Source organism: Acanthopagrus latus, chromosome 6 (genome assembly GCF_904848185.1).
Source record: "Acanthopagrus latus isolate v.2019 chromosome 6, fAcaLat1.1, whole genome shotgun sequence".
Taxonomy (NCBI): domain Eukaryota; kingdom Metazoa; phylum Chordata; class Actinopteri; order Spariformes; family Sparidae; genus Acanthopagrus; species Acanthopagrus latus.
In genome coordinates this window covers 13,912,619-13,937,849 of record NC_051044.1, presented here as the reverse complement: position 1 = coordinate 13,937,849, position 25,231 = coordinate 13,912,619, and the positions used below count along the sequence as shown (strand labels likewise).

Sequence of the window (25,231 nt, the reverse complement as noted above, 5' to 3'; positions counted from 1 at the left end):
ACTGTGTATTCTCCATAGAACACCCGTTTACACGCTGCAGCAGTGTGACGCACAGGTCGGGGTAGGACAGGACGGCTGGCTGCTTGGGCTGGTTTAACAGCTTTAACGACCATGGAAAACAAACATGTTAGCAAGCTGCTGTTAAAAGATATGATGGTAAAAACTGCTGTCACTCTGCAGCCCTGACGACGACACTGTTAAAAGCTTCACCTGGTTTGATCCTGTATGATCTCCGTGAGCTTCCTTAATACCACAGGAGTTGCACAACATATAAACAAATAAACAGAGGTTTCTTTCTCGTGGATTAGTATTGTGTTGGGAGAGTTCAGCTGAGTGTTGGGAAAACATGGCATTAAATGTTCACCCTGAAACCAAAAACCTTTTCTCTTACCTGTAGAGTTTTTATCCATCTACAATCTTCTGGTGTGAGTTGCACTATAATGCATTTAATGTCTCTTTCCAGAAGTCAAGATGAAGTTACTCAAGATAATACAAAGACCTTGAAGTGAGTTGTCTCATGTTGGAACAATTTGTTTTCTGTTTCACAGTGCAGAAGGAAGCGTGCATCTACTCTGGGACAAGAGGCAAGCTAACATAGCTAGCTAAGCAAGCTAAGATTACAGCCTAACTAAGGAGGAGGCCATTAACGTTTGCATCCCGTGCTATTATGAGAACAAGCCTCTCATTCACGAGCAGATGCAGACTGCCTTCTGTGAGTGTCATCTAGTTCCATTATATTCGGCATGTCTGTGATACACTATATTGTCAAAAGTATTCACTCACCCATCCAAATAATTTAAATTAGGTGCTCCATCACTTCCATGGCCACACATGTATAAAAGCAAGCACCTAGTCATGCAGACTGTTTCTACAAACATTGGTGAAAGAATTCGTTGCTCTCAGGAGCTCAGTGAATTCCAGTGTGGTCGTGAAATGTCCTCGCTCCTAAATATTCCACAGTCAACTATCAGTGGTATCACAACAGAGTGGAAGCGATTGGGAATGACAGCAACTCAGCCACCAAGTGGTAGGCCACTTAAAATGACAGAGCGTAGTCAGTGGATGCTGGGGCGCATATGTGCACAGAGGTCGGCAACTTTCTGCAGAGTCAATCGCTGCAGACCTCTAAACTTCATGTGGCCTTCAGATTAGCTCAAGAGCAGTGTGTAGAGAGCTTCAGGGAATGGGTTTCCATGGTCGAGCAGCTGCATCCAAGCCATATATCAGCAAGTGCAATGCAAAGCATCAGTGCAGTGGTGTGAAGCACGGCGCCACTGGACTCTAGAACAGTGGAGACGTGTTCCCTGGAGTGATGAATCATGCTTCTCCATCTGGCAATCTGATGGACGAGTCTGGGTTTGGCAGTTGCCAGGAGAACAGTATTTGTCTGACTGCATTGTGTCAAGTGTAAAGTTCGGTGGAGGGGGATTATGGTGTGGGGCTGTTTTTCAGGAGCTGGGCTTGACCCCAGGAAATATTGGACAATTCCATGCTCCCAACTTTGTGGGAACAGTTTGGGGATGGCCCCTTCCTTTTCCAGCATGACCGTGGACCAGTGCACAAAGCAAGGTCCATAAAGACATGGATGAGAGAGTGTGGTATGACTGGCCTGCACAGTCCTGACCTCAATCTGATAGAACACCTTTGGGATGAATTAGAGCAGAGACTGAGAGCCAGGCCTTCCCAACCAACATCAGTGACTCAGTCACTTAAGTTCATGTGCGAGTCAAGGCAGTTGAGCCAATACTTTTGGCAATATAGTGTATCTCCAAGGCTGATCAGCTCAACACAGGACAGTCTAGATGGATAATGGAAAAATAGGTATACTGTATTTTAGGATAAACTGTGCCTTTAATAAAAAAAAAATTATATTGTTACACAGAAACACTTGAATTATTCATCCAGCATTATAATTTGTAATATGCTGAATGATTCCAACAAACCTGCTCCCTTGGTGACCAATCAAGGAAGTCTATATCGCACATAATAACAAAAAAGAATTGGTATATGCACCAAATTATGTATATAGAAGCAGTATATAGAAAAACCAAAGCAATGACTTTATAAACATTTGGTACTAACTGCTGACAAAGGATGAACAATGACTCAATAAAATGCCAACTACAGAAATGAGGGAATGAATGCAACAAAAACCGAAGTGACAATGAATGATTGAGGATTGGGACGCACTTGAACGTGTGAAGTGGAGGAAGACTCAAACAATAAACTGCACAAGGCATCACTGAGCAGCTGAGAGATGTCTGTAGCTGAAGGGAAAATATCTGGAATAAGATATTAAACATATATTTTGAGGGCGTGTGTTATGATGATCAGCAAACATGAGAACATATAGTTAAGTTTGGGGAAATTGTGCCTGAAGGAGTTCTGTTTGCTCCAGCAGTCTTTCACCGTCTCCTTCGGCTCCTGTGGTGTTGGTGCAGAGCTATGATATGCCGTGCTTTAAGGTGGAGAGGCGTTGTGTGTGTGCGAGGGGAATGTTCAGGGGAACTGGAGCTAAAGAATGAAAACAGTAATGGTTGTCTACAGAAAGTGCTGGGAGATTCTCTGTTGTAGCATTGCAGGGGGCGGCAACTAATGCAGCAAGGAAGGCGTCAAAGCGAGGTCACTTATTGGCTTATATTTCTCACACAAATTACTATGCAGCAAATATCAAATCAGTAAACATAAGGACAGCCACGTCAGGGTTCTCTTTATACACATTATAAGCTGATATGACAAATGTTCATTGGGGAAAAAAAACAGTAATACAACAAAAGCTTTTCTGTAACCGCTGATTTGAGCAAAGCTGTTTCAAAACAACAAACGTCTTCATCAAAGCCTCCTAATAAGCTGTTCTCTCATAAGCACATCTTATTAATATACTTTACCCAGAATGAACCAATGAAGACATCAAAAAACAGCCCAGAGGCTCCCTGTGGAATGGGAGACATTACATAAGCGTGTACCTGCAATGCAGTTGGTTGTGTTGACTCAAACTGTCAGCCTCCCTGAGGGGAAGACAGCCGGCACCTTGTCTCTGTAACCACTTGTGAGCTAATGATATGATGACCACTGGGCCAACTAGCTCCTGCTTATGTTTACCTCAGTGACACTTTAAGACACATCTCACTAACTTTCAAACCTCTGTGACAAATTTCTTCTTGAACATGCTCGTTCATGAAATCCCTGCCACCCAACAGCATGAATTATCAAGCTAGTTCTGTGAGGTTAAACCAGAAAAAAAACAACACGAAACAACTGCAAGAAAAGCAGCTGAAGCTTAAATGGTTCACTCGTTGTGTATGATCACAAAGAAGGTTATCATGAAAAAGCAGATTGCTTCAAATATACCAACTCAGAAAAAATGGGTCACTGAAGCTTGAAATGATCAAGTTGGAAAAGGCGACATTCAGACTGCTGAACCAGTGAGACAGAATATACTGAAACACTGGGCACCACTGGAACGAAAGCAAAGAAAAAAAGAAGAGGAAAAAATCCAATCCATCTCCATTTCATTTGATTTTATTTCTCCTTTTTTTAATTTAAACTAATAAGTGTTAACTTGTTTTTCTAACATTGTTGTTTACAACTGAGGTTGTTTGAGGTGTGTCAGATGTAAAGAGATTTCTAACTTTGATTAGATGATTATTGTCCCATCAGAGTTTTGTCTGGGTTTTTTGTTTTTTTTTCTTGCGTGGGTCAACACTTTACAAATGAAACACACTAATTGTTACAAAATAGCATCTTGGTTGAATGATTACAGGCACCAGAGGATCCACAGACGAAGAAGAAAATGCACATCATCGACATTCTTAATCTAGTTATTATTAGTTTGCTTCTGTCTGTTACACCTTTACCTGATAAGTTAAATGTCTTTCAACTACCTAATTAATAAAACTAAAATGGCCCTCAGTGGAGCACATACCTCCATCAAGGCCAACAGTCCCCTTTTGTACTCACTCAAGGATATTTCGTCATCATGATCCACACATTATTCCCTGAGAAACTAACAAAAATGTCAAAAAAACTCCTTAATGCAGACCGGCAAAAGCCAGTGGGGTCTCTTCTATGCTGAGATGCATCTTCAGTCCGAGTTTCACAGACATTTGTTCAACAGTTATTGACAGAGCATTTCCTGCAATTAAGTGGACGATGCGGAAGCTTGTACACCACTGTGCGGTTTGGAAAATGAAAACCAGAGGGCCAACAACAGCTTTTACAACAGCAATTATATATGTCTATATATGTCTGTATTATATTGTACTGTCTTCCCCTGTTGTTGCTGGATTACTTGATTTGTGTTTGTGTGGGTGTGCATGTGTGCGTGTGTGTGTGTGTGCTCACAGCTGGGTATTTCTGCACTGTATTATGAGAGGAGGAGCGTATGTCTGCTGAGCTCTGGCCTCCACTAATTACAGTATAAAGATCAGTTGAGATTACTCTGAAAGAAGACAGCAGTCCGCTTTAGCTCTTGATTAAACCCATCACGCAGGTAACAGTGTAGCCTTGACAGGCTGGAAAAACATCGTGGATGGACTGAAATAAACCCCACAAGTTATGTATGGACTTTGACTAGTGCTTCCTCATATGACACTCTGCCTGTCTCAAGAGATGCACGCTGTACTGGAGGGAATATATTTAATATAGTGTGGATAGCACTTGTCAACATGAACCGTCTATTACGCTATGAGATATGCTCTTGCGTCTCACACCTTATCTTTTGATTTCAGCCTCGCTAGCAACACGGCTCTAGGGATGATGATGTCAATCTGTCGGCCAACCACTTCGGTCCAGACATAACAGCACTGAAGTACTGGGAGCAATCTTTGTATAGACAGTAATGGCACCCAAAGACATTTCAACGTACATTTTGTATCTTAAGATGACATGACTCCACAACTATTTGATGGATTCTCATGAGATTTGGCAATGACCTTACATTTCATCTTGAACCAACATCAGTTTCAATTTCAGTCTCACACTTGAGCATATGATAAAAAAAAACCTGCATACCTAAGGACACTACCACCAGCCTCCGCTCTTCTCTGTGTTTAGCGCTAATTGGCAAATGATAGCATGGTAACACACTAAACTTAGAGAGTAAAGATGGTAAACATTATAGCTGCTCCTTGCTGTGAGCACATGCGTACCAGTGTTGGCACTGCGCAAACAGTGATGTAACTGCCTGGTACCTTCCTTTCACTTTACAGTATATATAGACAGACAACATGACGGCAGCAAACCCCCAGGTGGCCACGCTGTGTAACCACAACATCAAGCGATGGACACTACCCCCCCCCCCCCCAAAATACATTTTCCTACAAACCTACATGATAAAAGAAGCAACTATAAAGTGGTGGATACATTTTTTTTGAGTGTCACAACGCCTCATTTATGCTCAAATGAATGTGAAGTGAAGCCAAAATTTCTTGACCAACCTTTGGTTAGATATCATTAATATTTTTTTCCTCAAACATATCTGTCAGTTCAGGTAGTTTATGTTAAATTGTTCATATTTTCTCATAAGTTTAGTTTCAGTTAGTTATCTGACCATCCAATCAGAACTGCGCAGACTTTAGCACCAAATGACATCAACAGACAGGAGCAAGTGGGGAACTCTTGTGAAACTAGTTCAAATTTCGTGAAACTTTACGTTTTTTCATTCAAGACCTCATATTGGGAAAATGTCTGCTTGGAGTTGCCCTTAAAAAGAAACATGCTGTGATTCTGAGGCACTCTGTTTACAACTCAAGACAGAAGGACAGCCCAAAAACTCTTTAAGGATTTATGAAAGAATAGCATCAAATCGGCACCCAGCTGAAATCTGACAGAGAAAGAGACAGAGAGGAGGGAAAAGGAGAGAATAGCAGACTGAAACTGAGAGGCTTCACAAATAAACACATTCATTCTGTCAGCGGCTGCCTGCTGAGCCTCAAATCACAGCGAGGTCGGGTGGGTGGGTGGCAAAGGTAGTCTGCAACGATAAGAGTTTTTTTTTTTTTTTATCATCTGACGAAATATATTTAGCGTCTTTATTGTTCATTAGTTCTATAGTCAGAGGTGGGACGTGCAGTAATGGAACAGAGGTTGTATAGACCTGTGTGGGTTGTACAGTTTCAGATTCGACATGCTTAAGCTAGAAATAGTGGTAAAAGCCTCCATCTCACACACTGGGAGATTGAAAAGAACACATCGAAGAACCCTTAATTCCTGATGCCTCGACATGCTGAGACTCCAAACACTGTATTTTCTGCATCCCAAGAACACCCTGTATGTAAGGGTCAGGTCGATTTCCCGCTCAGGGTATTACACCGTCCCTCTATAATACATAAAGGCATAAATAATGCATGTTGCTACCTCTGAAACTTCCCTGACCAGAGTATTCACTACTTAATGCGAAGTCATCACGGTCTGGAGATGAAACACCACTTTCTGCTTTAAAACATCTAAAAAATATATATATATACTGCATGTTGATCATTTGTCCTCTAAAAGAAAATACCGCCCAAAAAATGCTAATACAGTTGAAGTGTGCGTGTGCTGCATGGAAATTTTTGTTAACGCGGGTTCGTACGCGGTGTTCCGTATATCTGTGAGTATACAGTATCTATTGGGAGCAGCTTCCATTAATTAATTGCCCGTGGGTTTACATTACAACCGAGGTCAGAGCAAGGATGCCAAGTGCAGATAGCTGTAATTGATTCACACGTTTATTATCTGCAGATTAGGCACGCTGCCAAGGATTTGCCACTGGAGGAAGAGCACTGAGAACTTGGACATGGCCATTTGGATTTTTCAAAACTGTTGTCAAGAGCTGCATTTTGCAGAACATGACCTCACTGTCACTCGACAGCGGTATCATTTACAGTGCATGGGTTTGGCTTACATGAAGCGAATGAGTCAGTAATTAAGCAAATTAACCTGACTGACATGGCAGATCTGAACACGGTCCTTTGACTCACGTCAGCAAATCTGCGATAATGAGGCGATTTATTAGTACATGAATTGTATTCAAGAGCTTCGGATTTACTAGTTTTCAACTCAGTCAATCACGCTGAGCCTTGTCGCTCTAAAACCTCTCCCACTAGTTTCAGTGACACGTCTGGGCAGCGAATCAATGAGCTCAAGCTGTTTTGACTCAAATATTGGCTCAGTTCCACCATCCCCCCTGAGCTCTGAGCATCAAACCGTCACACACTTAACTGACTTACTGTAACTTGTGTCTGAGTGCAGGAGGATGTGAGGACTTCTGACACTGTATGACTAATTTATGTATTAGGGCCTTATGAAATCACTCTACCTGCAGAGACCATTTCTCTGGACAGAGGCTTGAGGCAGATATCTCAGACTGAATTGGGTGTAAAATGGTGCAAGTTTGATGAGATGAATGATACAACTGTTTCATGTGTGGTACAAATGTAGCTGGAGCCAAGTTATCTTATCTTGGCACAAATACTAGGGACAGTGGGCCTAGTTCTGTGTAAATCATAGAAAGCTTTACATCTGTTCAAATGGTGCAAAAGCCAAAGATTAGACACTTAAAAGTTTTGGTTTGACGAGTTGTTGGGTGTAAGACTATTTCTTGGTGAGGAGATCTAACTAATGATGTAATGTAACTAAGTACAGAGCTTACTTCCAATTTTGTGGTACTTTTTGTTACAAATTACTTTGTATATTGAATGCTGCATCAGAGTCGAAGTGTATTTTTGAACTAAGGGATTTTATTGCCATTATTATGATGGGCCAGAAGGGTAATCGACGGATCCATAAATACATGTAAATGAGTTTAAAATTATACATGTTCTTTTAAAATTATCATAAAATGCCCGTCCATGTCTGGCCCAAAGTAAATTTGAGGCTGTCTTTGAACCATCTGGCATGCAGGCATAGTTTTGGGCTCTTCTGAAAGGTGACAGTATGAAGTCTGAGGTTTAAACACACTAAATCATTTATTTATTTTACTCGCATGAAAATCTTTTATGCAAAGTAAGCATGCAGAGGAAATGCCAATTTGAGATCTCAAAATACTCCTCCTTGAGAGTAACAGGGCATTAAACTCAGTACGGCTCTTTAGTTCCTTATTTACATTAACCTTGTGCATACAGAATAGGGACAAACAAGTGCTTAGGTGGAAAAAACTGCCTCTACAAGAAGCAAATTGCATGGGTTAAAACCCATTAAAATGACAGCATATATTCACAGATTTGAAATCTCATTGGCTACAAGGAGCTGGTAGGCAGGATGGTTTTACCTTTAGAGAGTTAAAACTGTTCTAACCCTGATTCCCCTTGTTTCCAGTATTTATGCTAAGCCAAGCTAACTGTCTTCTCGTCTAACTCATAGAATGGAAAACATTTATATGTGAATTCCCAGCCTATCCCTGTAAATAACCACAAACATTGTCCGACCAGATCAACATATTTGCAAATCATGTAAGTGTAAATAAATGGCTCAGAAAGATAAGCAGAGAGCTGTCAAACTCTGGCTGATTTCCGCCAATTTGACAGCAACATTATGTGAAATGCTGTAAGTCCATAAGGGTTAGCACTGGAATTGGGCTTTAGTATCTACATAGCACTGGCTGACAAAAGTAATTAGCAAAGGGGGCGCGGTCCATGATGTCACCCAACTTGTGTAAGTCACAGAGGAACACAATGCTACAAGGCATATTGTCCCTGTTTTGATTCTGGAATTGGGAATAAACATCTGTCGGAAACAGCGTGATCTAGTCTTTGGAGAACTGGAAATCTACATCATCTGATACACGACCTCCCTCATGTCCTGGGGCAAGACAGAATAATCCCTCAAGCTGCATGAGGCGCAGCTGCAGAACAGGCCGCTCCTGAAGCTTGTGTAGGAATCTTCCAGAGATGTTTGTCATCATGTGAAATATGGCAGCATATACCTGTTCTGAGCTCAGTAATATTCCTCTCTTTCACTTGTGGAGGTGATGATAGTATATAGCTCTTAATTAGCACTGAATAACTCTAGCTCACACATCCACTGAAGAGAATGACTAAAATGATTTCACCCAAAAAAAAAAAACAAAGAAAAAAACATGATGTGCCACATGTTGTCTCCTGTGTTCTTGCTGAAAGTCTTCACAACAAAACTGTGAGTGTGAAGCTCACAGTGATGAGACCATCTGTTTGCTGCAGTGCAATCTGTCAAACTCATCTTCCGCAATTTTGAGTGCTGACCTCAGGGTGCATCGGCCGCAGCAGGAGTCACATGAAACATGCGGAGATCAAACTCATCTCTATTAATTCATTAACAACTGTGACACATGACACACACACACACACACCCTTATACAAACATCATAAACATACTCATGACACCCACACGGGAAAATAAAGAACTTCCCAGAGAAAGTTATCTCTCCCATGGGATTCAATAGACTTCAGTCAACCATAAGGCCTCTTCACATACTGGAGACTATGTCTGCTTTCCACATTAATCCAAACCCAAGAGCCAGAGTAGATATTACACTTGCTCAGTGATAGTTTCTCTCAGATTACTCAAGCTTTAGTATGTTTACTGAGCTACTACAATCTGTAGCACTGAACTGTATCTGACCAAACACCACTCCATACATGTACAGAGCTTTTACAGTAGAGGATTAACAGATTACCATATTATCCATATGAACATGTCATATCTAGGTCGGCATTTAGTCTTTGTGTTAATGAAACAACAAATAAGACTGGGACACGGAAAATATTTACATAAATCAGCACTTACAGTAAAGGGCCATGTCACAGTGTCGATGTACGTAAAAACAGCATATTGCTGTAAACATGTATTTCATGGCAAAAGAAGGACCATGTCCGAATATATTCATATGGTTTTAAAAGCAGAGTAAAAGTCCTGAATTCATGATTTTACTCAGGTACAGTAACAGCAACAAAAACTTTATGTCATAAAACACAAAATCATGAAATCACTTTTTGGGGGTACCTTTATAATTTTTTCTAGCGTATTCTTCTAAGTCTGTGATTTTACGCATACTTAAGTAAGCATTACACCATGGAAGCCACTTAGTTACTTTTTTAAATCATAATTGACAAATGAGTACAATTACAATGAATATCTAAACCTTTCATCTGCATTTTTGTGGCCAGTAAGGCCAATCAAAACCCTGACATGCAGACAAAAAAACAACTCTGCAGCAGGCAGCAGTGAGGTGACCGTGACTAAACACATTTTTTATACACCACTTACCTAATTATTCAAGAAAACATTAGGTATATTAATGTAGATTCAGCGATAATAAATTAAATTGTTAGTTGCAGCACTACTTTTATTAATGGTGGGTGTTTTATAACGATGTATTTTATTTTTCAAATTGATCATATATTTTTGAAGTTTCAAGTACAAGAAGCATTTTGGTCGTGACACTCAAATTCCTCTCATACAATCAATCCAGGCACTCGAGCCTGTTCACACACCTGATTCAGGCCACTGTTATGGCCTACACTGTTTCTTCAAACGCACACACAAGCAACGGCTTTCCTCCCTGTCTACCTCCTTCTCTATCTGTCACTCACCGGCCTTCCCCTCCTCCTCCTTCTCGGACCTCATGTCCTCCCCGGCACAGGCTCCGCTCGGCTCCACTGTCAACTGTGGTGTGTGCTCTCATAGCAGGTGAAAAAAAAAAAAAAGTGAAAACAGACACAGACCAGTGCACACACCATTCAAACCAGCGCACACAATGAATGCACCACCACAGCAGGGCCGCTCCCAGCCCTGCTCGCTGAGGCTCCACCCAGACAGGTTACCAGGAAGACGTCCCCTGAGAGCCACTCAGCTACATTTCCTGCTCCTTTTTCTTTCTCCCTTTCCTCTGTTTGTGACTCTTTTTCTCTTCCACTCTCAGTGTACCTGTTTAGGTGACACGCCTTGTGGAGGTGAGGACAAATTTCACCCCACGCCCACTCCTGCTTTTCATCTTTTCACCCCCTAGCAGTGTACAGTCGAAGCGGGGGAGGGGAAAACACCAAGCTGCACCTTAGGCCTCAGGTGATGAACCAGGTGAGTTGGTGGAGCTCTCACTCCACCTGATGGCCGAGAGCTAGCGGAGGACAGTGTGCAATTATGCTCATCGACTGCACAGAGAACAATAAGCCCCTCTGTGCACAGGTTATGCCCACCACCACCACCTTGAGCCCTCAACACCTTTGTAGCCTACATGACTTTACATTACACACTTCCTGAATGTGAATGTGTGTTTTGGCTTCAGAAGGCACGAATGTGAATTCTGAATAAAAATGCTGCAAGTGTCAAAACTAACGCCTCAAGAAATGGATGACGGTGAAGAGATACGAAGTTCATGCTTCAAACCAAACTGCCTTAGCTCGACACACTGAGATCGCCTTATTAATAACAGCTCCCACATGTTATCTTTAACTCTCCAGGGATATTTGCACTTTTAGAAATCTCTTCTGCCTACTGCTGAGTAAGGACAGTCATGTTGAGGTGGGAACCCGAGCGTGTTGCAGAGTAAATAAAGTTAAGTCCAGTTAACTTTGTCCGGCAGGCTTGAAACCCTCAGGCTGGTACGGGTGGTAACGAGAAAATAGATAGGGCGACAGCTGAATTAATTCAGCCTGGAGAGCCCACCTGGATATAAACTTATAATGGAATTTTTGGTTTATCAGCACTTGAGTAACATAACTAGCATACCAAAGCACAGGTTTAAGCATCACACATGGGTGTGGGAGAGTTAAAGGAGAACTATATTGCTAGTTTGGTTTATTAATGGAATAGATTTACATACTTTAATGCTCAAGAAACACATCACTGTTCTCATACAGCAGAACTGTATTCCCCTCCTGTCTGGAACACTCTGTTTTAGCTCCTGTTTCTCTTTAAGTCTTTAAGCCCTCTTTATGCTAATGTTGCTAATGCTAGCTAGCTAACGTTAGGGCAGTACAGTACGCTCGGCGCTGACACAACACAGATTATCAATGGATACCAAACTCCAGTATATACTACTGGCTATACTACACAAACCTTGTCAGAAGTCAGAACCAGCTGAAAGAATTCTTATAGTGACATAAACAAAATAACCATTTTGGACACAACAGACCTTGTAAAATTGATTCCTTCACAATCATATTACTGTTTTTGAGGAAAAGATTTACATTCATGGGTATGTTAATGTATAATCTTACATAAAAATGTCATCAATGTAACCTTTAAAACCTTTTGCATTTAAATGATGGGACAGCGGTTCAGAGCAGGCATGCCATTTGTCCTGCCTGTCAGAGGCTGGCGCTCAGTGTTTTAGCGCGGTCCAAAGAGCAGATGTGCTCTAACCAGACACTTGTCACATGAGGCAATGGATCTGTCAATCACACGCTGACACCTCAAGGATTTCTGCCAGGCTCATTCCTCTCTGACTGTTCAGAGCTGAGACAAAAGATTGAAACGATAGGTCTCGTTATAGTGGGTACAATTAACACCTCATTAGAAGGTGAATGAGTGTTTATTTCTGCGATGGCCTTCATTGAAGTATTACAGCCAAAAAATCCCATAGAGCCAGATCATTAGATCTGTTTCATATGCTAATTATACCCACTTAGATCCAGACTGAACTGAATCCAGCTGCTTTTTACCCGTCAGAAGAGTTACAGCATTTTACATGAGCAGAAAAATTCTGACCAGATGTGGCACTTCAATAATGTAATTCCAAGGTCATGCTGTAGCCTGCCTCTCAGCTACACAGAATCTTATTCACGGCATTGCTTTTATCCTGACAGTTCTTCAGTCCGAAATTTTCCACTCCTCAGTGTCCTTATTCTTCAGCTTAACTCCCTGTATCACTATGTCATTCATTTGCTTTGCTCACATTAAAGCCAGAAGAAATCCAAAAAGCCTTCTTCTCTCTCTACCCTCCGCTGTATCGCTCTCCCCTCTCTCAGCTGCGCACTGTTTGACCTGTCAGTCTGCATTATCAGCGCTGGGGAGTGTAGATAGAGAGCCGGGACTGAGCAGCATTAAAATATTAGCTAGCCTTGAGAGAGAGGAGGAGGAGGAGGAGGAGGAGGAGGAGGAGGAGGAGGAGGGGTAGAGTGAAAGGAGTGATGGGCAATAAAGGACCAGAATGAGTGAGTGAGGTCACCACTGTCGCTGCCCATTGTTGATGGAAATGACATGAGGCTCGTCTAATAGCCACTGAGCTCGTTTTGCCGGCCTCAATGGGCCAGATAGGAGGAAATTCTCCGCTTTGGTATCAGTGAGAGAACAATAAAGACTAATGGCAGCCATTAAAATGAGAAAAAAAAGTTGAACACAAAGCGTATAGATTAAGCAACTACACACAGGATCAATAGATGTTATAGTCAATACCTTTTGTGGTGTGTATTATCACAGGCTGGTCAGTTTGATTACCACACAGGACGGATCGGGAGAGACTATTATCCTGAGCCTCTTTAAAACATTTTATTTCTCAAACTGATGACAGTGATTGGGGAAAATAAGTGGCCTGGCTACGATGCAATAATTGCACCTTACAACACAACTCTGCTGCAATAAGCTTCAATAAAGCGCCATTCAAATTAACGCAATTTGCAAAGTTAAATTCTTTTCTCTGGCAAGAAGTCAATCAAGCTTCACAGTCTGATGCCAGCGCCTTTGCACTAAGCATTGGGTGACAAAACACATTGTTTAGCTGCGATAAATCAAAGCCTGCAGTGAACTGTGAGGCCCTCGTGGGCCAGGTACCAAGAGCTGTTATCTGATTGTTCTCACACTCTCAGGTCTTCGCTCCAGTGTTAACCTCCCAGTCAAGCTGACAGCTCTGTGTCTTTTAACTGCCAGGAAAAATCACTGTGCACACTTCCTGCTGTCACCAAGGCAACACCATGTGTTTTCTTACTTTCTTTTTTTTTTTTCGAGCAGTGCAGCCGTACCTTTGCCTAGCGAGCAATCTGGAGTGCCAAAGTCCATCAGGCTGGATATCTCTGTTGGGTAGCACATGTCTGTCACCACCGCCTTCTGTCTGTGATGCACCGATGGATCTGTAAGGGAAAGAGTTTAACAGTTACATCAACTGTTCAACAAAATGAACACTTCTCATTTATGCTCACACAGGCATGTTGTTTGCTTTAGCAGGCCAGTTAGATAAGTTGATTCATTCTGACACAATGTCTTGGCACACACAAACTTTAAGAACGTTACAGATCTCTCCCACAAATTATAGAAGTTGTGATCAGCATTTCAATGCAGTAATTACACCCACTGTATTAGTAATGATGCATGCTTGTGCCATTATTTTGCAATGCTCGGCTTTCACTCTTTTTTGCCTTATTCTAGCCTTATTCAGTTTTTTCTCACACTTCACACCTTCTCCTTTTACTTCATCTCTTTCCTCCTCAAATAAAAGCCTTCCATTCATGTGATTCCATTAGACTCCACTGACCCATTTTTGTGCTCTTTACATTTAGCTAATGACTCTGATCAAGGACTTCTGTGGGCTCCAGTGACTGAGGCTCATCTCCTCAACATTTCCCCTGCTCTCACTTAATAATTTCTTTGCAGTTCACGAAGAAAATGGAGTGACTGAGCATATACACTATATTACCAAAAGTATTCGCTCACCCATTCAAATGATCAGAATCAGGTGTTCTAATCACTTGGCCTGGCCCCAGGTGTATAAATTCAAGCACTCAGGCATGCAGACTGTGAAACAAGACATTTGTGAAAGAATGGGCCGCTCTCAGGAGCTCAGTGAATTCCAGCGTGGAACTGTCATAGGATGCCACTTGTGCAACAAATCCAGTCGTGAAATTTCCTCGCTCCTAAATATTCCACAGTCAACTGTCAGCTCTATTATAACAAAATGGAAGCGTTTGGGAACAACAGCAACTCAGCCACGAAGTGGTAGGCCACGTAAAGTGACGGAGAGGGGTCAGCGGATGCTGAAGCGCATAGTGCAAAGAGGTCGCCGACTTTCTGCACAGTCAATTGCTAGAGAGCTACAAACTTCATGTGACCTTCAGATTAGCCCAAGTACAGTACGCAGAGAGCTTCATGGAATGGGTTTCCATGGCCGAGCAGCTGCAGCCAAGCCACACATCACCAAGTGCAATGCAAGGCGTCGGATGCAATGGTGTAAAGCACGCCGTCACTGGCCTCTAGAGCAGTGGAGACGCGTTCTCTGGAGTGATGAATCACGCTTTTCCATCTGGCAATCTGATGGACGAGTCTGGGTTTGGAGGTTGCCAGGAGAACGGTACATTTCAGATTGCATTGTGCCAACTGTGAAATTTGGTGGAGGAGGAATTATGGTATGGGGTTGTTTTTCAGGAGCTGGGCTTGGCCCCTTAGTTCCAGTGAAAGGAACATTGAATGCTTCAGGATACCAAAACATTTTGGACAATTCCATGCTCCCAACCTTGTGGGAACAGTTTGGAGCGGGCCCCTTCCTCTTCCAACATGACTGTGCACCAGTGCACAAAGCAAGGTCCATAAAGACGTGGATGACAGAGTCTGGTGTGGATGAACTTGACTGGCCTGCACAGAGTCCTGACCTGAACCCGATAGAACACCTTTGGGATGAATTAGAGCGGAGACTGAGAGCCAGGCCTTCTCGACCAACATCAGTGTGTGACCTCACCAATGCGCTTTTGGAAGAATGGTCAAAAATTCCTATAAACACTCTCCTCAACCTTGTGGACAGTCTTCCCAGAAGAGTTGAAGCTGTAATAGCTGCAAAAGGTGGACCGACATCATATTGAATTCTATGAGTTAGGAATGGGATGGCACTTCAGTTCATAGAATGAGTAAAGGCAGGTGAGCGAATACTTTTGGTAATATAGTGTATCTCTTTGAAAAAAAACCATCAATGTTCCTTTGTCCACTTTTCTAAATGTTTCACTTCCATAAAGCATGAAAAAAGCTGTACAAAATGACAGTGATTATTGGAGGCAGCGAGGTCCCTGCTGTACTAGGGAGGGGTTTCATAGAGCCGACTCCATAGAATTGCAACAGAAATGATTTCCTCTTGAGGAGGGCTTAAGAACCCGCTATTGATCTGAAATCTTCAAACTGAAAATAATTCAGCTGATCTTATAAATCCTTCTGAGGCTGTAAATGTTGGATTTCATGCCAGATAAAGGCGTGACAACACCTCTTCTATGTGCAAATGCAGTGTTTAACCAAGGGTTGGTACCACCGTTGAAGCTCATTTCAAACACTTTCATACAGCAGCCAGCAAGGGCAACTTGACAAAACACATGCAAACAAAAAAACAAACAAAAAACTCCTTCATCAGTTTGACAACACATGTCCAGCATTCAGGAAACATGCTGCGATGCAGATACACACAACACAAACACAGGCATGCTGAGAATACACACAGAATAACACACTACAGAGAAACAAAGTGTTTCCAGAGGACATTGGTGCTGAACATGGCAACATACTTTTCCTTGCCATGGTTTGCGTATTTGGTTGTATTGTGTGTGTTTTTAATTGATAAAGATGGTTTCTTAAAGGACTACTCCAACAGTTTTACACATTAATGTGTTTGCAGTTCTTTGGGAGTGCTACTGCATGTGAAAAAAGTAGTATAAAGCCATTTGTGGCTTCAATCTATTCCTCTTCCTTTCCAAAGCCTGTCGCCTATATTACCCACATTCAGCCACTAAGGGACATCCCTTTAGGCAGATTACATGCAGCTTCCACTGGAGCCACAACAGAACTTATACTACCTTTTCCCACATATGCCATAGTACTCCACAAGACCTGTAAACACTTTAATGTGTAAAATTGGTGGAGTTGGTAAGTTACCATGTGTTTGTCCTTTTCAGCCATAGTATCTAAACCAAATATTTTCAGACTATCAAAACCTTTATCGAAGACAAATTGTGTTCAAATGTTTAAAGATTTTGTGATAATCTGATGAAACACCAGATTATAATGAGAATCCAGGGTTTCTTATGGAGCACATTCATTTTTCAGACTAAAAACCGAAGCTTTTTCACGATCCCTGTTAAATTAAATGTGTTCTTTAGTTTAACCATTAACCCCAGCGATGAGCGCAGCAAATGGCATCTACCCTCAGGTGCCTTCTGAGTGGTACCATCTGCACAACCGGTCTTCCTCAGCTGTGATCTCAGTTTGCCTCCTAATCTGCATATTTTGACAGTTTCAGTTTCATGACCGTATGGTATTTATCTAGATCACTGACCTTCACTACCTTCCTCCCATCCTCCATCCTCCTGACCTGTCGATAACTGTTAAGGTGTTTTAAACTGACCTTTTCCTTGGTCTTAAACACAGAGATTGGACAGCGGGCTGGCTCTCACGATGCTTTACTTAGCACCAACCGTAATAAGAGCGATCGAGACAGAAAGGATGAGGCCGCTGGCAGTGCGACAAACTCACAGACAATCTATTCCAGCACTTATCTGAGGTTGTCTGTGCTAAAATAAAGATTTCGACACATAAATGAATGGCTTGTAATGGCATGGGGAGCCATTCTTTAAGAAGGACAACACCTTTAAATTAACAGCCTGTCAAATAGGGAAAGGATAAGTTACCTATATATATATATATATATATATATACCTATATATATATATTACAATGTATTTGGATATATGTGTCTTCACTTCACTTTGTTGCTAACCCTACTTCATCTGGACTCTTTCACTGGCTGAAATGATCTCCCATTCCAGAGGGTTTTTGATTAGCCAGGGTCCATTGTATTTCAAGGGGTTTAACACCCTGTCATTGTGTCCGTGTCAGTGCTGTAAAATATGTGAATGTGCACTATAGAGAGGTATATCCTGAGGACTGGGTAGTATATCTGCCATCTCATTTCTGCCTGGTCGAACCTCTGCTGTGAGAGGTCAAAGGTTATAGAAATGATGAGGCCAAGCTGCGCAGGCTGTGACAGAACTGACCAAACCAGACAGCACAAAAAACACACCAATAACTGTGAGATGCCAAAACAATGTTTTCTTGTAATGATTATTTCATAACCCACCATCTGAAGTTATGTGATTGGCAATGTCAGCTGAATTTAAGAAAATGTTTTCTGCTGATGTATCCTGAAATGTCCCTCCAGCCCAGCAGCCTCTGTAGGGACAAGCTGGGCGGGTTTGACTGACAGCTGAGCTTGTGGTCTGATAATGTGAGCCGCTCTCTCATAAAGAACTATCAGAGAAATAAACGGGCTGCATGAATACTCTGTGCAGAGCTGAACTTTTGTGAACTTTGGCTTGCACATTTTTGCCTTTACCAACAGTGCGCACACTTCACTGTGCTGAAATTTGAGTCACAAAAACGAGGAAGCTATCCTAACTTAGCTTAGCCTATGAGCTGTCGTCCACTTTTAAATTCCCTCCTCCGCTGAATCAAAACTGGTCATCACTTGACGAATGGTTTGCAGACTGTGATGAGACAGTTGGAACAGAGTACAAATAAACAGACCTACATCTTAGGAATAGATTGTACCATTAACAACGAAACTAAGGTGTCAAGTGACCAAGTTTAGCTAACTGACCAAGCTTTTTTATCTCGAAGATCGGAGGTGGTAGTTCTTGGTAACTACAGCTTGTGAGCCTGGACATCAGTCAGTGTCACAGTCATTCTGGTGAAAGGACAGTGACAGCACCATGTTAAGCAGATATGATTAAAAAAAAACATTTTGTTTGGCTATATTCAAATAAGGTCTTTATTTACAGAGACGGATCACCAATGACACACCTACTGGTGGATGAAAATGATTTAATGTAATTTTCCCACTTTTGTTTATCATTATTTTCCACCAAAGAGAAAACAAGATATATCACATCTCTTTTGCTGTGGCAAGAAATATGCATTTTAATTCCAATTGGGCTCAAAGTATAATCATTTATCTTTAAAAATGTAAGAAGCTTCAGCGCAAACGTCAGGGGAAAAAGAGAGCCCTGACAGCATCACAAGGGAAAACACCAACTAGTTATTAATGAGAACAGTGCTGAGAGTGTGTGACTGCAGAAACACCCCCAGGTGTGACAGGAAGTCAGAGAGGCCATTCAAACAGCTCGCACAACCTCCCTTCACAGCTAACACTCGGCTCATGCGTGGGGCATGACGGAGAGAGGAGGCACACACTCGGTGGGAGTTGAAGAGGGCATTCAAGCAGAAATGGGAGGCAACTATCATGGCTGTGCAGACAGCTCATCATTGCCCACCCTCAGACAACCTTTAATTACACTGGCATTCAGACTGTCGTGCGGGCAGCAGACATTCATTCCTGTATCACTGATTGCACCGGAAAAGAGCAACACCAGGCCACTGTGGAGACAGAACACCCTGAAATACAGTCCTGCTGAGTGCAATACCATAGCTGCACCTATGTCCCACTTACTCACAATTTACGAAAGGCTGGAAACATGCTATTATCAGGCCATGGGTTGTGTATAAAAGAGAACCCCAGCTTTGAGAGGTGTTTGGCTCTAAGAGTACCCCTTACAGAACAAAAGGTCACTGTAGCATTCTTGTTTCTACATATTCTCGACCACTAAAAGGTCTTTAGTCTTTGTTAGTTCAGAGAGGGGAGCTGTAGTGTTAATTGGGGGTTTTGGTGCAGATTAAAAATCAGCAGTTCAAAAAAGCCTCAGCAATGATACTGAGGAGAATGTTTTTTTTCTTAATTGCTTATCTCATGTATTCAAAGGGGAGAGATGATAAAAAAAAGAGTGTATTAGAACATAAACAGGGTAAAAAGCTTGAGAAACACAGGACCAAAAAATGAAGTGTGATATTTTATGGGTAAAATGTCATAATCCCAAAATGTAAAGCCCTAAAGAATTCAACCATTTTCTTTGGTACGCAGTAATTATTCCCTGGTGGGATGACAATAACCGTGGTGCTCAATTTTCTATTATTTCCTCTCATGCATTTAAATTGACACAACATAACGTTAGAAGAATTTGAAACGCTATCTAAATGGAAGTTCACAGCATGGCAGACAGTGAATGAATTAACAAAGCTAAATGATGTGAAGTCTTTAGGGAATTTAACCTTTGGCAGGAGAGTGAGCCAGAAAACCTCGCCTGGTTACATAAGACAAAGGGATTGAGTTTGGATGAGATATCTACTGTTTGAATATTTCACAAGGGGGAGACCGCTCATCCGTGACACCAACGCTCAAAGGTCGCTTCTGCTATTATCAGGCACGGACACATGGGGCTCGTTCAAATCCCAGCATACAGCAGAACGCTGACAACGCACTCCAACAACACTGGTGTCACTAACATGACACAGACAAATAAATAGGAAACAAGTCTCCTTTATGATGGAGCTAGATATGACATTAGAAAAACAAAACGCTGGTGGAAAGTTAATTACATTTACTCAAACAGTCATAAAAGTACAGCACATAAGAATATTTGTTTAAAATTTACATCAGCAGAATGTGAAGCAACAACATTTTTCACTTTATGTCAAAGACATAGGTATTGTGTTGCAGAGATATCTACTGAAGTTATTAAATTAATTCAGTAACCAGATACTTTGATGATTTAGTTCATATGACAAATAGATAATGATGTAATATTAGAGATTAAGACAAAACTTTGTTGATCACTGAGGGGAAATTTACCAGCTACAGGTTGAACCACAAAAAGTGATCGAACCACCTTTACCTGCTTCGACATTAAAGTGATTAAAGTTTTGTGCAAATCATCAATAATTACAATTAAATTATATATACGTGATCTGCAAAATGAGTACTTTACTTTTGGTACTTAAGTACATTTTACTCCTCGTTAGTGGGAAACTGCACAGGGAAAGCCGGTTATATGGAAGCAATCTGAACCCCAGTGGTTTAATTATACATTAACTATCACATTCTGCAACCTGCATTTTGTTCAAACATTTAAATACATGGCTTTTACTTGTAAAGGAGAATTTCTACACTGTGGTATTGCCTCTTTTTATTTAGTATGAGATTTGACTAATTCTTCCACCTTTGAAATAATGCAATTAAAATATTGTGTAAAACCAGAAAATGACAAATTGAAGGCACTGTAAACACAGATTGAAAAAGATGTCAAATAATTATTTAACAACAGCGGTTAAATATTTCAGGGGGAAGCTGACTTAGTATTCAACACGCTGTATACAGCACAAGAAAAGCAGCAGATAAATTTCTCCTCTGGGACACACTGAAAGTGAAACTGCATGCTATATATCGAAGGTCGAGCTGTCACATCTCTATTACACAACCCAAACGTGGAGCCAAAACACTGCGGCAAAATGCCATTCCTCTAACATTTTACTTTGCCTGGAGCTGAAAACTTACTGTCTATTAATCTGTGTTTATAATCATACGTGACACAGTGAATCAATACTCCCAGCGCTCACAGAACATTAGGCCTGAAAGGCTGCTCCAAGGCTGCTGTGATCCATAGCCTCTAGATGCTCTCTGTGTGCTGCCGTTAAGAGCACAACAGCAGTCTGCCCTGGAGAAACATGTGGAAAAGAAGCCCCTTCAGGGACACATCCATTACATCAACGAGGAGAAATTGCTCGAGGAAGATGAGTGTCCGGGGTTAGCGGTGTTATGGTTGGTGTTGTTCAACTGAACAGTCTGCGGTTTTGTTGCATCTCTTCCACTCTAATGATTTCTATGTGAAGAGACTAAATGACCGAGGGGTTTTTAAAAGCAAAATGTCTAGAGAATGCTTAGAGACACTCACAAACCTTGGGAAGACCTGCTCAGTGTTGTTAAAGGGCAAAGAAAAACATACTAAGCAAAGCCCAGAGGCAAAATATTAAATCTAAAAATGAAAAAATAAATAAATAAATAAAATACATCAGTGACTTGATGAGCGACTTTTAAAAACTCCTCCTCTAACCTTTAATTTTTGACGTGTAACAATCTTTGTTGTTATGATAACAACATTAACTCATAGTTTAGCTGGGGTGGTCTGTTTTGAGCTGTTCAGTTGTTGTGCTTTACTGTCCATCTTTCTGTGTAAGACAAACCAAGCACACTATCTTGTTTTCATCCAAAAGACATGAGCCTGGTCTCATCTATAAGATGATGGAGGGTTTTTTTTCCATATCACAAAGTTGCAACAAAAACAATGAAAACATTTTTATCAGCAGTATGATTATATAGTGCAAAACTACACGCTGACAGATATCAACTGAAAGGAGACATTTGTGAGCATTGCCATGAAGGCATATCATTTTTGCTCAGCCTTATATATACATAGACAGGAGGCACTTTTGAATTAAGTATCATTTGAATCCCTAATTCAGTATCGCATACAACACCTGCTCAAAACAATATCAGCATTGCAGTGCTCAGCCCTGTGATTATACTGAGCTGTTGTTATGCTGAAACCAAAACAGCTGAAGGGCTCAAGAGGGCAAAAACTACCTCTGTTGATTATTCATAACAATACCATCAGGAAAACAAGGTTACAGGATGACGGCTAACCTTGGAGTCACAGCGGGGTGATGTAGTAATGCATCGTCCCATATGACTGGTATCATGATCTTTACTGGCTGATGAATAATCACAGTGGGGCTGACCTGCCAAACAGAAATAGTAAAGGACTGGAGCTTAACGATAAGCAATCCGTGTACTGCTATAAAAAAAAAATAAAAATAAAAAATAAATAAATAAAAAAAACACCACATCAATCCTTCATGCTGGCTACCTTATAGATGTAGACATTGGACAGATGTAGGACAGTGCATCAAACATTCATAATCATTATCATTGAGGCTCAACCAGTGAAAAATGTGGAATCCATTATGGCCTAGATAATAAATGTTTCTGTAACCCTGGAGGATTAGCTACTGTCAGTGGTACACTGCTCTTTGAAGAGCAGCGTTGTGAGCTCAAGGTTCAGTTGTCTGAAACGCAGATGTCCTCGATCGCAGTCCTGGAGGACAAATTCATAACTACAGGTTCCGTCCTCTGACTTACAGAGGTCCAACAGAAAGGCTGTTAGAGCAGAATAACATTTTTAATACAGAACTAATATATGTATTCCACAATGCAAAGTAAAGTTAGACTAACGTTAAATTATTTCTATGCCATGTGAAAAATTTCATAAATTTGCATGTACACTAAGATACACACAAAATCCCCTCTTACTACACACACACACACACACACACACACACACACACACACACACACACACACACACACACACACACACACACACAAACACATGCACACACACACACAGAGACTTTATGGCTCATCTGGTGGATTCTGTGGGTCACAGCTGGTCATTGCAGGGCATCATCTGCCCTGCCATAACCCACAGGCTTTGCTGGACCAGGGAATCTAGATGAGGGTGGATTTAAACTGAAGATTAAGCAGAAAAAGCTGCCTGGAAGAAATCCAGCACTGACACGACAAAAAAAAATTCCTCCGGCTTCTTGTGCCAACGCCTTTCCTGCCTTTGGTAAAAGCTGCAAAGATGGCAGCAGCAGGCTGGCTCTGTGCTTTAATATTATCCTGGTGTGCAGGGACATTTGGAAAATGTGAGACGTTTTGCTGACCCCTGTCCCCCTTCACAGGCCTGGGAATTGATTAACACTCTTTTCACACATGCCAGTCCTGCCACACCCATCCCAGCTGCCTCTGCAGGATCCAACAGGGACCCTATCCTCTTTGGACAGCAGGACTGGGACAGAGGACGAGCTGGGCATCACTTCCCTCGCTCTAAAAGGCAGCTAGAGAGGGACTCTTGGTTACAAATGGTTGAGCCATTCATATTTGGTATCAACATGTGTCCCCATGTGTCAAAGTGAACGGCTTCTCTCCCGTCAGTTGACATTAACATGCGTCTTGAGACGTGTCTCAAGTGACTGCTTGTGATCAGATCTCACTTCCCCGCTCTACATGCAAATACACACTGTACATCACTGATACTATGGTTTTTACACAAAGACAGAAATATCCTCATGCATGCCATTTGCCAAAATAACAAGACAGTCCAAATAGTTAGTAATGTGTGGTGAACAGTGTTTCACAGAGTATATAAAGTTTCTCCACATGCAACAACTTGTGGAGAGTCTAGGTGCCTTTTCAGCGGGCGGTTACTCTTTACTTTATTTGTCAAGTCTGACATGTTTACAGTCAACAAATCATTATCGTCTTTCATAAATTTAGTGTAAATGGTGAAATCAGTTGAAACAGTGGGAAGAAAGGTGCACTTCAGACACGAAAACAGACAGTGCTGGTACAGCAATACCTCGACGTACTGACAAGTTTCTTGTCATGCACCAACTCTTAAAATCACATAATTTGTTAAGGGAGTCTGGGGATATTGTCGCTACTAGTTGAGCGGTTATTTGAAACATCTGCTGCCAACATGAGCAGGTTAAGAGGGTAAATCAGACAGTGTGTAAATCCATTCTGCCTGTTGTTTTGGCTTCTCGTTGTTGCTGCGCGGAGGACTTCAGTTGAGTAGTCGTGGATAGTAATTCCAAGAGTGAAAACCATATTAGCTGTGCCTTAACTGGCCCATCTTTCCCCTTTTCTCAACCAAATGTTGAATTAATAGTTGGGGTAGAAACAGCTCCAAAAAAAATCACCTTAATGAATGTTTGAAGGGCACCAGTGGGTGAGGAGAGCTCCTTCTCCAGGGGAAAACTTCACTCTTTATCATGCCGAATAACACAACACAGTAATGCAGCCCTTGGAGTCAGGGGTGGGTGTAACATCCCCAGTCTTCTCTTGGCACTGCTGCAGTATAATAGCTATAGCAGTATGTGAGGCATGGTTTGAACCGCTGACCAAGTGAGAAGCTGGGTAAAGGTTTGAATAATAGAACTAAGACCATGTTCACTGGGCCTTGACAAGCCAGCTACTGATCTGATGGAAGGATGAGGAATCACCCACGCAGGAACCCACACTGTCAGCTCTACCAGCTTACATACTGTCTTCAAACTGAATTAAATATCATCTGCAATGTACAACATCTCAATACAGCCATACTCAAGCCTAGCGACTATAAATCTCCGCTGGAGCAAAAAGTAACAGTCAAATCAGATGGCAACATGTTTTACTGATTTAAAAAGATGCTATTGTGGTCTGACATCTCCTGCTCTTGTTATAAATAGTGCCTGCCTGCGATAGTTGCCACTACTGTCTGTAACAGTTGCTAATTGCAGGAGAGAGGCAATGAGAACACAAACGGCATGCTGTGCTGCTGGCATCAAATGTAATATGAAAAAAAGCCACAAGTGCTCCTCT

General features: G+C 41.6%; 1 protein-coding gene across 5 annotated transcripts in view; it reads right to left on the bottom strand.

The window, feature by feature from the left end:
• kaznb (kazrin, periplakin interacting protein b) overlaps positions 1–25,231 on the bottom strand; it is a 123,570-nt gene that overhangs the window by 19,194 nt on the left and 79,145 nt on the right. For 4 of the 5 annotated variants that reach the window (XM_037101955.1, XM_037101958.1, XM_037101959.1 and 1 more), the window contains one exon: positions 13,917–14,024. In XM_037101955.1, the coding sequence (XP_036957850.1) occupies positions 13,917–14,024 (108 nt within the window). Of the gene's footprint in view, positions 1–10,550; positions 10,776–13,916; positions 14,025–25,231 lie in introns of those variants that run through there. The other variant, XM_037101957.1, reaches the window with a different exon arrangement.